Source organism: Nelumbo nucifera, chromosome 1 (assembly GCF_055504915.1).
Source record: "Nelumbo nucifera cultivar China Antique chromosome 1, China Antique-T2T, whole genome shotgun sequence".
In the NCBI taxonomy this organism is placed as follows: Eukaryota; Viridiplantae; Streptophyta; class Magnoliopsida; order Proteales; family Nelumbonaceae; genus Nelumbo; species Nelumbo nucifera.
The window spans coordinates 105,393,111-105,409,348 of record NC_142649.1 but is presented as its reverse complement, the minus strand read 5'-3'; the positions used below and the strand labels follow the sequence as shown (position 1 = coordinate 105,409,348).

General features: G+C 46.0%; 1 protein-coding gene, 1 non-coding gene and 1 pseudogene across 2 annotated transcripts; 2 read left to right on the top strand and 1 right to left on the bottom strand.

The window, feature by feature from the left end:
• Nucleotides 1-1,384: 1,384 nt before the first annotated feature.
• LOC104608645 (uncharacterized) lies at nucleotides 1,385-3,395 on the top strand. Its single transcript, XM_010274690.3, has 2 exons — nucleotides 1,385-1,701; nucleotides 1,831-3,395. The coding sequence occupies exon 2, from the start codon at nucleotides 1,852-1,854 to the stop codon at nucleotides 3,181-3,183; it is 1,332 nt and encodes a 443-aa protein (XP_010272992.1). The 5' UTR covers nucleotides 1,385-1,701; nucleotides 1,831-1,851; the 3' UTR covers nucleotides 3,184-3,395.
• Nucleotides 3,396-11,431: 8,036 nt separating this feature from the next.
• On the top strand, nucleotides 11,432-12,885 carry LOC104608689 (putative receptor-like protein kinase At5g20050 pseudogene; annotated as a pseudogene).
• A 2,081-nt stretch (nucleotides 12,886-14,966) lies between these two features.
• Nucleotides 14,967-15,048, bottom strand: TRNAS-CGA (transfer RNA serine (anticodon CGA)). The gene has a single exon. It is a non-coding gene; the product is annotated as a tRNA-Ser (tRNA).
• Between the last annotated feature and the right edge of the window lie 1,190 nt (nucleotides 15,049-16,238).

Below are 16,238 nucleotides of genomic sequence, written 5' to 3'. Positions count from 1 at the left end.
AGTTGGGGGCAAAAGCTGAGGCTGCATCAGTTGAGAAAGGTACTAATGCTTGATGAATGAGGAGAGAGTAAAGAAACTAAAGCATAATCAATTAACAACATTAATATGTTTAAGGGACAGTTCCCGATCAGTATCCTGTACTTTGGCTCAAGTGACAATTTGGTCCCCAAACTTTAAAATGCAATAATTTAGTACTCGAACTTTCGAAACGTGACAATCTAGTACCTGTCATTAATGGACCGTCAGTTGTGTATATCACATGACTTCATGTGCAATTTAAGACATTCGAAAATTTCAAAATTATCTTGGAATAAAACACATTGTCCATCATCTTCCTTAAGAAGATAAAACAAAGCCCAAGCTCTCTGTCACAAACACCAAAACCCTTGCAATAGAGCCCAAGCTCTCTGAAACAGAGCCTAAGCTCTCTATCACAAACACTTGCAATGACTTTGCCAAAAGCAGAAAAAATCCAGATTTTATACAACTTATTTTTATTTTTTTTAACTTAACACAGTAATATTTTAATCTTGAAGGTAAAAGAGAGGAGAAGAATTGGAAGCTTTGTCTTTATACTTGAGAGAGAGAGAGAGAGAGAGATCAGTGATGGTGGCCGAAGATTTTTCTCTTTTTTCGTTTTTCGGATAATATAATTATAGTAGTTAAAGGAAACTTTTCTCTCAAAATTTGCTTTAATTTTAGTCCGAAGATGACATAATATTCAGAAGAGAAGAAGGACAAAAGTGTTGCCACAAGAATAAAAAATTTGACAATTAATTCTGATTTTAGTAGATGATTAATAGAAAAAATTAAATAACACTTGAAAGATATTTGTATCATACTAATTAACGACAGGTACTAAATTATCACATTTTAAAAGTTTAAGTATTAAATTATCGTATTTTAAAGTTTGAAAACGAAATTGTCATTCGAGCGGATGCTGATCGATAATTTTCCTTATATCGAGAATTTTCCCTATGTTCATGGTGAGTTTGAAAAAAAAAATCCCTATGTTTAATGTAAAGTTATTGATATGGGATTCCGTGAACGTTTTAAAATGTTAATGGTGGGTTTGATTTCCCTTAAAAAATAAAACTAAAAAACTGGTGATACTGGGGAATCGATTCATCTCTTCACTACAACCAGCCAGAGAGGATTTATCTAGCGTACCGAGCCCCACCATTCGATAGCTCCACACGTATACGCGTGGCTGAAAACGTCAGGTCTGTGGGACGGTGGTTTTGTTACGACTTACGACCGCTTTAGTCAATGTTCGAGGTTCAAACTTCGAACAGTGCAGGTATAGGTGGAAGATGTCAATACCTAACGAAAAGTTAGAATCTGAAAATTAATAAATTCTATTCTAAGTGTAATCGTTTCATTTCTCGACCAAAAACCACCACTGATATCCATTACGGCAATACCTCTCTCTCTCTCTCTCTCTCCTCTGCAGTGGACTCTCCATATAGATGTAACCAAGTCAAGTTTGATCTTTGAACAAAGGAAGACCCGCGTGTGTGGAATGAGTTTCTGGACTTCATGGCCCGGGTATCTCTAGTGCTGCATATTTGGTATTGAATTCCGTGAATATTTTGTGGGTTATAGGCCTGGCATTTCTGAAAGTGCACGGATCTGTTAATTGATTCAAGGTCTCCTGAATCTCTCTAAGGGAAACCCACCAAGCTCCTTAATTTAAACCAGGTATACGATTCCCCTTCTCCATGTTTTAATGTACAAAAAATAGCTCGAATTTCCAAAAAAATGGATCGAATTTACCTTTTTCATTCGTTTACCTCTTTATTTGATTGCTGGCTTCTGTAATTCAAATAGAAAAGCGGCAAAGGTTCAGAAATGCAACATCAATTGGGTCCACTCGAGGAAGAATTGAAGAAGACACGGGAAAAATTAAAAGCAGCTGAGGAAGAGAAAGATCAAGCTCTCGATGAGCTCGTGGAGATGAAGAAAGTTTCCAAGGAAGCCAATATGAGGCTCAGTGAGGCTTTAACAGCTCAGAAAAGGGCATATTCCATGGGAGAAAGCATCGAGACTCTCAAGTCTGAGCTTCAAGTTGCGAAAGATTGCTTACTCCGTGCCCGAGAGGGGGAAGAACTTGCTTCATCGAAGGCCCGTAGTTTAGACAAGGAGATGAACCTACTTAGAACTGAATTGAAATTAGCTACAGAGGCAGAAGAAAAGAGCAAAACAGCCATGGATGATCTAGCATTAGCCCTGAAAGAAGTCTCAGCGGAGGCCAAGGAGGTGACGGGGAAACTCAGCTCAACCCAACTGGAACTAGATAATGCGAGGGGGGAAGCAGAACAATTGAAGCAGCTGATGAAGAGTACCAAGGAGAAATATGAAAGGCTCTTGGATGAAGCAAAGAAGGAAATTGACCAAGTTAGAGACAAAGTTGAAAGGCTGAAATTAGAAGCTGAGGAATCATCCCTGACTTGGAGTGAAAAGGAAATTGAATTTGTTAATTGTATAAGAAGGGCCGAAGAAGAGTGCAACACTGCAAAACAGGAGAACGGTAGATTGGCAGCGTCACTCAGAGTGGCCGAGGACATGGTTAAAATGTCAAAGCAAGAAAATGGGAATTTACGCGATATACTGAAACAAGCCCTGAATGAGTCTAGCGTTGCAAAGGAAGCTGCAGAAATTGCTAGAGCTGAGAATTCTCAGCTCAAGGATAGCATAGTTGACAAGGATGAAGCTTTGCAAAGTCTCGTGCGAGAAAATGAACGCCTTAGAAAAAATGAAGCCACAACTGCTGAGAATGTCAAAGATTTGAAGATGACGTTTCTTTCAACGAAACCAATTGATGACTTGAAAGCAGATGATAAGGAGATGGATGGAGTAATTAAGAAACAGAACTCAATAGTTGAGGAGCATAAAAATGGTAATAAGAAACTAGCCAAAGTTCTCAGTCTCCATCTTGAGGATCCTAGAATTTCAAATGGGTTCAGAAAAGTAAATGTGGACACGGAAAGGACAACTTCTGTGGTATTTATAGATGATGGAGAGATGACAAACTCGGATGATTTTGATCATATAGATCAGACCCAAGTTGATAGTATGGATAGTCATAGAAATTCACAGCGTAAGAAGAAAGCGTTGATGCGAAAATTCGGAGATCTTCTGAAGAAAACAAGCTACCGCACGCAGAAGGGAGCCATCAATTAGCTGAGCACTTAAAACTATAAACTGATCACAAACTTGATGTTGATTATAATGGTAATATAGTTCAATTTATTTTGTTTGTTTGTATAATGAAGCTTCTAGTTTGTAAATTAAGAGTTCGAGCATAGTTAATTAAGCTTATGGTAATATGGTTCAATTTATTTTTTTTATATACCAAATAAAGAGACTGATGTATATATTGTGTTTGAGCTTCAGCTATTCTGCCTTGTTTATGGCGTTTCATGTATATATGTTTTCGTTGAATAATGAGTAGAATAGTCTCATTTGAGGTCCCATGGCCAGTTAGGCAGCTTTTAACATGCTTTCAGAGAAATAATTCTGATGATTTTTAATTCTTCGTGATTCTAAGAATTATTTTGTGCATAATATTGTCTGAACTTATTCCTTTTTGGATCAAACCTTATTCTAAGAATTAGTTGTTTGGAGCTCCAAAGATTAATTTTTGGCCCAAAATTCATTCTTCAAATATGATTTCTTGGAACAGAATTCTAACTAAACATATTCTAAAAATCCATAAAACAATTATGAGACAATGTTACAACTGCATTAAACGTTAAAAACAAGTAATATCAGGCTACCACATGGTCTGTTGGACTTAACAAGATAGGGCCTAGGCCTGGGCCTAGCCATTTCAACAAATGGGATCCGTACTTAGGCTCAGGCCCAGCCCATAAGCCGAAAAGCACAATCCAAATTCATTCCAAGCCAGGCTTTCTCTATTTACCTGTAGCCACATTTCCACGTAAATGTTTTCTATGGATCATTAGCAAATTGTTATTAGAAGATTTTATGAATGAGAGCTTTTAAATTTAGGTCAGCACTACCAATACCCAATGATGGTCGTACAGCTTACCCCATAAAATTAGAGCACTGCGCATTATGTCCCTTCCTTTCCCTACTTTTTTTTTAACCAAACACATTACACATCCTATAACTTTTTAATCGGGCACATAAAAGAGTAAGTTAACTCCTCAGAGTTGCCTAATATATTCAACATTCTCATAGAAACTCTAAAATAGATGATGCAATTTCTCTAAAATCAATTGCTTAGACATGGTTTAGTTATGGACATGTAGTCATCTGATTCCCACTCTATGATCAATTTTGCGCTTATGATTATATTATAATTCTACTTTTGGGATAGCCTGCCTACATCCTTAATCCTTAGTTGGGTAGAAATTAATTACTAGTATCAATTATTTACTGTATATCAAAAAAAAAAAATCTTTCAACAAAAGCCGTCAACCTGAGTTACATGGATAAATCATTAGCAGCTAATTATAGGAATTAACTATTGCTTGTGGTAAGCCTCAAAATCAGTAAAGGCTTATGATTGGAACTAGGAAGTAATGGAGAAATTTCATAAGCCTGATTTCATCACCATTTCTTATAAGCTTTATCTTAGTAATTTCTTTTAGGGAAATAGCTGATAAGGGCAACTTTTGGGCCTTAATATCAATAAAAATAATAGTTTTAATAAAATTTCAAAAATAGGTTTAACTTTTTAAAAATAATATCAAATAAGGGCAAAACACTATTCATCTTGGAAACAAGGTAAAAACACTCCTGACTTCTGAAGGCTGGCTGAAGGCTTTGAGGGGTTCAGATGAGGTGTATTGAGGCCGAGAGCTGTAGGCCGAGCAAATTGTCTCTGAGTACTGTAGAAGCTGAGGGCTATCGGTTAAGCGGTGAAGTCCCTGGTAGTCTGAGGTTCTGCAAGACAGTAGATGTCAAAGGCCCTAGGTGAGAATCCGAGGCAGAGGCTTCGACAGTCAAGTTAGTACGGGGGTTGAGAGAGGGATCTAGTGCAGACGAGGGATTTGAAGAGGGTGCTTGTATGCACTAGGCTCCCAGGAGGTAAGGTCCTTCACTTAAGTTTAGAGTTAGAGATGGTATTCAGGGATCCTTTACCTGGAGGGTGGGTACCCCGTATTTATACTTGAACTGCTTGGAGGTTGGTGGAGATGGACGCCCCCGATGAGCTCCGTACGAGAGCGGTCACTGGGAGAAGTGAGGATGCTAGGGCGCTTTGCTATTGGCTCCGTACGAAGGGAGCAGGGTAGCCCCTGCCGTGCTAGACCGGGACCTTGGATGGCATCCATGGGTTGGGCCCTCCTGCCCGTAATGGGCTGGGCCAGGTTACCCTACATCACTTGCCCCCCACTCCCGAGGCCGAGGTGGAGACTTCGGCTTTGGCCAAGGGGAGTAGCGATGGTGGGCGCCAGTGGGTCGGGCAACTAAGGGGTACCCTGTAGTGCCGTCGAATTTCTCGTGCCTTCATTCAATTCGTCTTTCACAAGCAGGGGACAAGGTTGTTGGCACGCTTCGGCCTTCTAGGAAGGTCAAGCGGCAAGGCCTCAGGAGAGCCGAGCGCATGCCCTCTTGTACTAATGGCTCGAAGGTGCATGCGGCATTGGCGTTCTAGGTTGGCGCATGGGGACCATGCCCAACATGCATTCGAAAACCAGGTGAGACTCCCGGTTGATGTGCGCATTCGTCGGGTTAAAGGGCTCGAACCCACAGGTCATGGCGACCGGGTCCATTGGTTCGCTTGAGATGTCGTTTCATCTTCCCAGGGCGCGAATCTAGGGATACGACGCATTTGGGTTGCTGATGCGGAGGTCCTCGCGGCCATTGGATTTTTCGCGATCTGAGTCGTTGCTTGGGCGTCCTTTCGTCTTTCGAGGTTGGGCACCGAGTGGCACACCGTGGTTGGGTTGTGGAAGCAGAGGTTTCTTGGCTGTTGGATTCGGCAAGATCTGGGCCGTTCATTCTTCTTTAAATAGGTGCCTTAGTGCCGATTTTTCTCCACCATTTGTCTCTAGGCAACCTTGCATTCGAGTGAACCACTGCTCCCAGACCTTCGATTTTCCAACACACCTCATCTTCCTCCTACCCTTCATCTTTAGGTAATTCTTTTCACCATGTCTCATTCTGATTCTGGCCTGGAGTGTTGTGAGCTTCCAATTGACTCGGAAGGGAGTTCTCCTTCGACTTCATCCCCTTCTTCCCTAGGTTCCTTGGTAGTCGTCCCCCCTCAGTAGGAGGTGATGGTGCTAAAGGAGAGGATAGCCTCTGGGGGTGCCGAGGGCAGCCGTCAAGGCAGTGACCCTCCCTGTGAGAGCATCGCGTCAGCGACGCCGAGGGAGTCAAAAGGGTCCCCCTAAGCTGAGGGGGAGGGGACCCCAAATCTTGCCCCAAGGATGGTGGCCGAAAGTGCTGCCCTTGGGGCGGCCAGGGCTAGTCTTCCACATTCGGAGTTCGATAGTTCTCTAGACATGAATCAAATTATGTCCCTGGCTAGGCAGTACTTCATACCTCGGACTTACACCATTACGGTGCCCGATGTAGGTGACCGGCCGTAGACTCCCGAGGAGGGGGAGATCTGCGTCTACCAACACTTCCTTCACCCTGTGATCTCTGAGTTATTAAGGTGGTATGGGATCACCCTCAGCCAATTAATACCCAATGCTTTTAGAACCATGGTCACCATGCTGGTAGTGGCTCGGCTTCAAGGGGTGTAGCTGACGCCGAAGCTCTTCCAAGCTATGTTCATGCCAAGGAAGCATACTTCTAAGGCCGATATGTACTATTTCCAACCCCGTAGGACTAACATAGATAACCCTTTGTCCATTCACAATTGGAAGAGTAAGTTCTTCTTCCTATCTTGCCCAAAGGGTTGGTCTTTCAAGTCAGGATGGGGAGAGGCTTTACTAACGGTGGAGAAGAGTGCCCCCTGCTTCGGGATGAGGAGGCTGCTGATCTAGCTTACCTACTCGTGCTAGAGAGAGTCCGAGCCCTTCCCTTGGTGGAGGAGGAGCTCCCGCTGGTGTTCACGGGGCTCAGTCCTACTCCCCTCGGTAGGAGAGGTGTTGTAGTTTTTTTTTAACACATTCCCTTTGTCTTTGGTTTGCTGTACTGACGACTTCTTGTTTATTTGCAGAGGTACCCATGGATGCCAAGAAGCTCTTGGTAGAGAAGGCACAGGCCAAGCAGAGGGCTCAGGCCCAGAAGAAGGCCAAAGGGCCCGATCAAGGAGAAGCCTGTAAGGAAGGATCGGGTTCCCGCCCCTCCATTGAGGGGAAACGCACAGCAAGTCCCTGTCAACTGAGGGGACAAGGGCAAGAGGCTAGCGACCGAAGACAAAAAGAAGCCAATAGCAAAAGGCGACAAAAGGTCGGTAGATCGTGTGAAGAGGCCCACGGAAGGGATCAAAGTCGGTCAGACGAGGCCGGTTCCTACGGCCGAGGTCGGGAAGAAGAAGCCAGTTGAGGGGACACCAAAGGGACAGCCGCCAACGAAGGTGGCTCATCAAGAGCGCCCTGTCGGGGGTGCTATGCTGAAGAAGCCCCCTACAAAGGGGCACCCCGGGGGGAACCGCATCTGCCCCCACTTCCTTGCAAGGAGTTTCTGAAGAGACTGGGCAGCCCACGAAAGTTTTCTGCCCCCAATGGTCCATCCATGAGGGGGATTCTATTACAGAGAAGGGGGTCGGGAAGGCCTTGATGGAAGGGGCGATTCTACCGAGGGATCACTTCGAGATGATGCAGAGCGACCCCTAATTCGTTTACAACAAGGGGCTCTATCACGTGGCCAAGGTACGTTCCTTGCCCTTTTTTCTTCGTGATCCCCCCCCCCCTTTCTATTGTGGCATTACTGATGGCACTTGATGCAGGTCTGCACTGCCACTTTATCGACCTAGGAGATCGAATGGGCCTCACCTTGGAGCGCTTGGAGCGCTTGGAGAAGATTAATGAGAAGCTCCAAGTGAAGGTTGCCACTGCTGAGAGTAGCCGGGACAAGTTTAGGGCTGCCCACAAGGACAAGCAGCAGCTCCGAGTGACCCTGGAGGATGACCTGAAGGCTGCAAAGGCTCACCTTGACAAGCTGTAGGAGGCATTGAAGACATCTGAGGAGGAGAGGGCTTATCTTGACAGCCTCTCCATAGAGTCCAACCGGAGGGCGAAGCAGGCTGAGGAATGAGCAATCGAGGTAGGCAAGCAGGTGGGCGTCTGAGGCTGAAAGGTGGGTGGCCGAAGCGGTAGAGGCTTTCAAGTGATCTGCCGAGTACTAGCATGCCCTTGCCGAGTATGCTTCTGCAAGCAACCTGGACGGGATTGAGGTCACATTTAACAACCAGTTAGGGTAATGTACCTCTTAAATGAAGGCGGTGTCGAGTAGCTTATCAACTTCTTCTCCTATGGCCTTTCATCGCTTCTGTGCAAAGTTCCTCTTCTTTTGCCAAACTAGCCTAGAGCTCGAGTCCACACTCAGCCTGTGAGTGATGACCGATGGGTCAATTCTGAGCATATCAGCGGCAGACCAACCAAAGATGCCGGCATTAGTTTTGAGAAAACTTACCAGCTCGGATAGGCGTTTAGGGGGAAGGTTGGACCCGACGAGGACTATCTTCTCGAGCTCGGCCTTCTCTAGGGGAACCGAGATGAGGTCCTTGGCTGGTTGGCCTCGCCTCACTGGTTCCTCCCTAAGGTCAAAGCCCACTATGGCAGTGCTTCCTTGTTCTTGCCTTTTAGTGCTACCAAATAACACTAGCGAGCTGCTTGTTGGTCCCCTCGAACAACTCCGACACCGTGCTCGATGAGGAACTTGAGGGCAAGGTGATACGAGGAGGTGGCCGCCCTTAGCGCGTGAAGGGTTGGTCTCCCCATGATTGCATTGTAGGGTGAGCCGATCCTCACGACTAGGAACTTGTTCATCCTCATCACTTGCTTGGGCTCTTTCCCTACCGTAATTAGTAGGGTAATTTTTCCCTCCTGTCTAATCACGTTTCCGGAGAAGTCGACTAGCGGGATGTCGACTGGATGGAGGTGCTTAGGAACTTCTCCTCCCCGATCTGCATTAGGATCTGAGTTTGGGTGGAGTTGAGTGGCGTGTACTGGTTGTAACCTAGGGCCGAAGCCGATGGCTTTTTGTTGTCCTTGTTGCCATTGTTGTTGTTGTTGCGGTGGTTGTCTCCGCCCTTTCTCTTCTTCTTAAGGGGCCCATTATGGCGCTCGACTTCTCTTTCCTAGTGGTCCCAGGCCGAAGCCTCTTCGGTTGCAATATACTATTGGGCCTTTTTTAGAAACTCTAGCTTTGTCTTCGGAGGGGTTTTGGTGACTGAGCACTTCGGGGCCGATCCGACGCGGAGTCCATTAATGGGTGCATGCATAGAGACCATGGGGTCGAGGTCACGAACCTCGATCTCTTCCTTTTTGAAGCGGTCGATGTATGACCATAGACTCTCTCCCTGCTTTTGCTTGATAGACATCAACAAGATGACGCTCTTCTAGCATTGCCTACTACTGATGAAGCGGGCGAGAAATAAATTGGTGAACTACTCCCACGAACTGATTGACCGAGGTGGGAGGCCGGAGAACCAACGACAAGAAGCTCTTATGAAGGTTGCCTAGAAAGTCTAGCACGTCAAGGCATCAGAATACTCGTAAAGTATCTTGAGCGCTCTGAAGCTCTCCAGGTGGTCGTCAAGGTTCGAGGTCCCATCGTACATTTCCAATGTAGGGGCCTTAAAGTACTAAAGGAGAAGCTCGGAGATGATATCCGAGGTGAAGGTGTCCATTCTCCCCATCAGATTGCTTTCGTCGGCTGAGGTGTCATCTCGGCTCTCTCGAACTTGGCTGAGCTTGTCCTTGATGAACCCGAGCTCGGCTTGCAACTCAGTAATCCGAGGATCGGGTGGAGCTTGCCGCCTGTCTATATCTTCGCGGGCATGGTGGGGATCCGCATGAACTCCGGAATACTTCGAGACAGAACCGTGTGCCTCCTGTCTAGCACGGCAGTTGTTCAGGACATCGCAGAGGTCTGAGACCAGCATGGGAGAGGCTCGACGTCGGCCCTCGGCCCTTGAGTGGACACTATGACGGCCAAGGTGTTTGCCTTCATCCTGGGGGTTCTCCCTCCAACGAAGACGGTGTTGCTCAAAATGCTGGCGGTTGTCTTCGGACCACGCTGGCTCTTCCTCCCTTCGGTTGGGAGATCCTTCGTTCCTTTATGGTGGGCTAGCAAATCGGCTGCTGCTAGACTCGACCCACTGGGGGTCGGCTAGGTCGAGTGTCGGGGGCTCGACATGGTCATGTTGGCCCTGGTGATCTGACACCCTGGCAGGGCGGCTGCCTCGGGAGGGACCTCCTACTTGGGGGGTAGGCTTGTTCCACGTGTTGTGTGAGGTACTCTAGAAGGTTGAGGACAGCTTGGAATTGTTCACGCATGACCAGGTTCTAAGCGTTCCTAGCTCTTTGTACCATGGCAATCAAAGGTTAGGAGATTTCAAGTTTGTAGAGTTAAAAGGGACCGTCTTAGCAATGATTCCCATAGATGGCGCCGATTGTTACTACCCGAATTGGTCGAGGGCAACAAGGTAAAAACACTCATGAGCTCTGAAGGCTGGTTGAAGGCTCTGAGGGGTTTAGAGGAGGTGTGCTGAGGCCGAGAGCCGTAGGTCGAGGCAGATCGTCTCTGAGTATTATAGAAGCCGAGGGCTGTCAGTTAAGCAGTGAAGTCCCTAGTAGTCTGGGGTTCTGCAAGACAGTAGATGTTAGAGACCCCGGGTGAGAACCCGAGGTAGAGGCTCCGACGGTCAAGTTAGTACAGGGGTTGAAGAGAGGGATCTTGTGTAGACGAGGGCTCTGAAGAGGGTGCTCGTATCCACTAGGCTCCCAGGAGGTAAGGTTCTTCACTTAAGTTTAGAGTTAAAGCTGGTATTTAGGGATCCTTTACCTGGAGGGGGGTATCCCGTATTTATACTTGAACTACCTGGAGGTTGGTGGAGATGGATGCCCCCGATGAGCTCCGTATGAGGGCGGTTAGCAAGAGAAGCGGGGATGCTGGGGCGCTCCGCTATTGGCTCTATACGAGGGGAGTAGGGTAGCCCCCTCCGTGCTGGACCGGGACCCTGGTTGGTGTCCGTGGGCTGGGCCCTCTAGCTTGTAATGGGTTGGGCCAGTTTACCCTACATCACAAACCATTCATTAGTGTCGCCGCCTCCAGCAATCTCTAGCAACACCTCTGCCTACCTCTGCCCACCTCCGACAACGCCTCTACCCAACGTCGCCACCTCCGCCTCCACCTCTACCCAACGCCGCCACCTTTGCCTCCACCTCTACCCAACGTCGCCACCTCCGCCTCCGCCTTTGGGAAGAACAAATATTACAATCACTGCAATCATGGACAACCTTTTCTTTTCCTCCCATTTTATTAGTTTTTACTTCTAATGGAGGCGAAGAAAGTTAAGATCATTGTTGTCTCAGTGATTGTCTTCCTCATTGTCGTGCTTGTTGTTGCTCGTGTAAGTTTGAAACTATCCAAAGCTTTTTTCCTCATTTCCGGAGCTAGCATAGCTGGAATTCTTGTTGTCTTCATCTGGGTATACCTCCAAAATCGTGTTGGTCATCATCGAAATTCATTAGAGAGGGAATTCTCTTCAAAGGCAATAGAATTTCAGGTTGAGTATAATTTTCTTAGGAAGGTAGTAGGAGTTCCTACGAAGTTTAGGTATAAGGAGATTGAGGATGCAACAAACAATTTCCGGGCGATCCTCGGAAGAGGTGGCTCCGCTTCTATCTTCAAGGGCATCCTTGATGATGGCACGCTGGTTGTTGTGAAACGAATCGAAGGCATGGATCGTGGGGAGAGGGAGTTCCAGTCAGAGGTCATGGTGATCGCCAACATGCAACATGTCAACCTGGTGCGCCTCTTCGGATACTATTTCGTCCCGAGAGGGCCTTGGTATCTTGTTTATGAGTTCATCCATAATGGGTCGTTGGACGCCTGGATCTACCCACCAAGCGGAAGCTGTAGAGCCTAGAGAGTGTGCTTGCCATGGAACTTGAGGTATAGAATCGCCATTGATATCGCTAAGGCTCTTGCCTACCTTCACCATGATTGCAGGCCCAAGATCCTGCACCTTGATCTTAAGCTGGAAAACATACTTCTGGATGAAAATTTCCGGGCTGTTGTGTCAGACTTCGAGTTGTCGAAACTTATGAGTAAAGATGAGAGTAGAGTCATTATGACTATCAAAAGCACTAGGGGGTACTTGGCTCCCGAGTGGCTCCTAGAGAATGGAATCTCTGAGAAATCCAATATCTATAGTTATGGCATGGTGCTTCTGGAGATTGTTGGCAGACGAAGAAATGTCTTGATTCAAAGTGTTGACATAACTCAGAGGAAGTGGTCATACTTTCCTAGAATTGTGAACCAGAAGGTGAGAGAAGGGAATTTCATGGAGGTGGTTGATGAGAGACTAATTCGGGGGTGGAGGCATTGATGAGAGAGAAGTAAGAGTCTTAGTGTATATAGCTCTTTGTTGCATACAAGAGAGGGACAGGCTTAGGCCCACCATGGCCCATGTTACTGAGATGCTAGAAGGGCGAGTAATTATCGACAAATTGTCGGAGACTGAAATGATCGTTGTTGTCCTCTTGTCAATCAAGGAAGAACCAGCCGGTGATGATGAAGAAGCTAGCAATTACACAACATCATCACCCCAAAGAGAGACCCAGCTTCCTCCCACATCAACCTACTCACTTGATGTCTTAGCTTTATCAGGTCGGTAGCTCCTAATAGTGGCTCAAGCTGCTTTGTCTGCGGTTCAGAAATCGAAGGGCACTCCCAAACTCCATTTTCTTCTATAGGATCAATAGGAACATAAATTTGTATTTGTTATTTTTGAAAATGTTTTGTCTGTATGTGGAGGATATGATAAAAAAGAAAGCCTTTTTGAAGAGAGAACTTGCTTTTCGGCAAAGGCGGAGGTGGAGGTGGGTGGAGGCGACGGAGGTAGGCGGAGGCATTGCCGGATGTTGCCGGAGGTGGTGGCGGCACTGATGAATAGTTTGCAAAGAGGAAGAAGATGAACAATGTTTTTCCCCTTATTTGATATTATTTTTAAAAAGTTAACATATTTTTGAAATTTTATTAAAAGTATTACTTTATTGATATTAGGGCCCAAAAGCTGTCCTTATTGGTTATAATCTCTATTTCTTTTAGTCAGCCAGCCCTATATATGATACCCTTCTACAACTACCATTGGTGCACTAAAACCCAAGCGCGTCTTCCGTTGCTGACATAGGGAAAAAAAAGAAGGGTTTCTTCCTCCCCTTGGATCCCCAAATCTAGGGTTCGTTCATTCTCTTAGATTTGCAAATCTGGTAGATCAACCACCGGGTCTCTCCATTTTTTGAGTTGTTCAGGGTTCTGAATGATGGATGAAAAGGGCGAAGGGATGAACAATCTTGATCTTTCAAAATGCTCAATGGAGTTCATTTAATGGGGGAAGAATGGAGGTAGATACATCAATATCAAGAAGCTACCTGTATGAGGTGTTAGCTAGTTCCAGTAGTGTTGCGAAGGTCTCTAGCGAGGGTTGGGTTGGAGCGGTGGTTCTAGTAGCTTAACTAGAGAATGACGGCAAGGGGACTGAGCTGGTTTGTGTTGTGTGCTTGTGTAGGCTAAATGATTCACCGCATCAAGAGCCCTAGCCCTTGAGGGTCGTACCAGCACTAATGGCCTTCTCCACCCATGCCAGTCTGATCACAGAGCAGAGTTGTTGGTCTGGTTGCAAACTTGGACAAAGGGTCCAAACTTCAGTTCAACACAAAGGATGAGAGGCAATAGAGTCGTTGGTCTGGTTGCTGACTTGGAGGACGAAGAGTCCAAACTTCAATTTGGCATAGAGGATGAGAGGGAGAAGAGTCGTTGGTCTAATTGTAGACTTTAGGACGGAGGGTCAAGCTTCAGTTCGGCGTAGGGGATGAAAGGGAGAAGAGTCATTGATCTAGTCGTAGACTTGGACGGAGGGTCCAAACTTGGCTCATTTGCCTGAACTCAGATTCAGTAAGGGAAAAGCCCATTCGGGCAGCTTTTACTGCCTTGCATTGAGAATATCTTCGTACTTGTGTGCATTATTTCATGGGGAGATATTCCCAATGCAAGGTTGCAAAAGACTATAGAATGGTGTGGGCACAAATTTGCCCTGATAGAAGCCGATCTCCATTTGCCCCCTTGCCAAGTTGTGCTAACATGAAAAAGTTAAGAGCCGTTTGATCGATACCAAGTATACTATTTAATATTTACTACTCTTTAGCATTGCCAACGCGTCCATCCTTGCGAGCATGAACCCTCTATTCAGTAGAGAGGTTTTGAAAAAAACTTGGTCAAGAGGAATTTCCTTCAGATTTGCATATGGGAATCAAATTGGGACAAGACTATCAGAGACAGGTCTCAAATGATGATGTGGTTACCGTTACATAAAAGAAGGGTAATGTTAGGTTTTAAAAAAAAATTATATGTCATGTATAAGGAATGCTAATGAAAAACCGTAGGGGTGGTTAATTTTCACAGTAAAGATAATTTAAGAAATTTGCACCCATCGTACGACCGTGATGCAGGAGGGATTCAATCCCACATCTCCGCTTCTTTTGGGTGTGTAGAACAGCATCCCGGCCGGCAGCCACTAGGACAAGTTCACATGTATAATGAGGTTTGTACAAACATGGTATTGTCATTAATTGGAAACAGTCAAAATTATGTTTACAGCAGAGATCATCACAGAGAATGGCAAACACTCGAGAAAGATGAGGGAAGAGTTCCCGACTTCCGGTGACCCAGCGTTACCCAGAGCGAGAAAACGGGCGACTCATTAATTGGTAACTGAAGGGTGATAATAATGTTTATGTCGTGTGGGCCTCTGATGGCGAGTCGTGTTCCCAAAAAAAAAAAAGAAGATAGGGAAAAGATAAACTAAACGTCGACAGCAGGATTCGAACCTGCGCAGGCAAAGCCCAACAGATTTCGAGTCTGTCTCCTTAACCACTCGGACATATCGACGTTACGTTCAAACATCTTCTTAACAATCTACAAAACTATAATACAAACTATAACCATTGTGTCTCACTAGTCACCATAACTATCCATTTAACACCCTTCAACTCTCCCCATCATGCAAACTTTTACCACAAATGCTGTGTTTGGTTGCTACCTTTCCCGATCTTTTCTTTCAATACAAACACAGCCAATGTGTTGGGTTGGAACATTGTTTTAATATGGTAAAAAACTAAAAATTCAGCGTTATGTTGTAAAGAATAAATTTTTTAATTTTGCTGCAATTAAGATCTACTAATTGAAACAAGTGTTCTTGTTTCAAAAATCTTGAAAAAAAAAATCAGGGAGACCATTACATTATGAAAACATAAAAAAATCGTCAGCATCAGAAATCAGAGGTGAGGCCAGCCCCCGTGTTATGGGCCCGAGCATAGGATCGTGTCACGGGTCGTTCCACGGCAGGAACCCCTGATCTTCCCTTGCCTTTGGCCTTGCGCACAGACCCTATTTTGCCTATCTAGTGGGTGATTTGTCCAAGAGACCACCCGAACTCTCCCTTGGGGTGATTTGTCCAAGAGACCACCCAAACTCTCCTCACTCGTTTCTTGACTGGAAAACTGAATACTTTCTTTCAATTCGTAGCTCCTTAAATAGGAGATTACAGAAGAGAATTCCTTGTTGGATTTGGCTAGGCTAAGGTAATCCAATTCAAACTAAAACTCCTAATTTCCTACTCAAACTAAAACTCATAACTCTTACTTAAGAAGATAAAATAAGATAAGGATAAGATAAGGGATAAGGGATGAGGGATAAGATTAAGCTGGCGGCAAGTTGACGTGTCTAGATAAGGGTGGGCCCACCCCTATGAGCTGTCGTGTGGGCCCCGCTCTGCTGCTGCTGCCGGGTGCGTGTGCGCGGCTCATGGTGCCGCTGCCGTGCGGTGCCGGCATGTGCGCGGTGCGTGCTGCCGTGCAATGCGTGCGGTGCACGCTACTGCCTGGCGGTGCGTGCTGCGTGCCATGGTGCCGCTATCGTGCGGTGCGTGCAGCGCGTTGTCGGGCGGTACGTGCTGCGCGCTATCGGCCTGCTGTGCGGCGCTGTCGGGCGGTGCGTGCTGTTGGGCGGCCCGCTGTGTGTGCTACTACCTATGACTGCGCCGCAGTGCGCTGCTGGGTGGTGTGTCCATAACATCACAC

Bases quoted from the DNA above. Each gene is read 5' to 3' on its own strand.
- LOC104608645 (XM_010274690.3), top strand. From the start codon at position 1,852: ATGCAACATCAATTGGGTCCACTCGAGGAAGAATTGAAGAAGACACGG.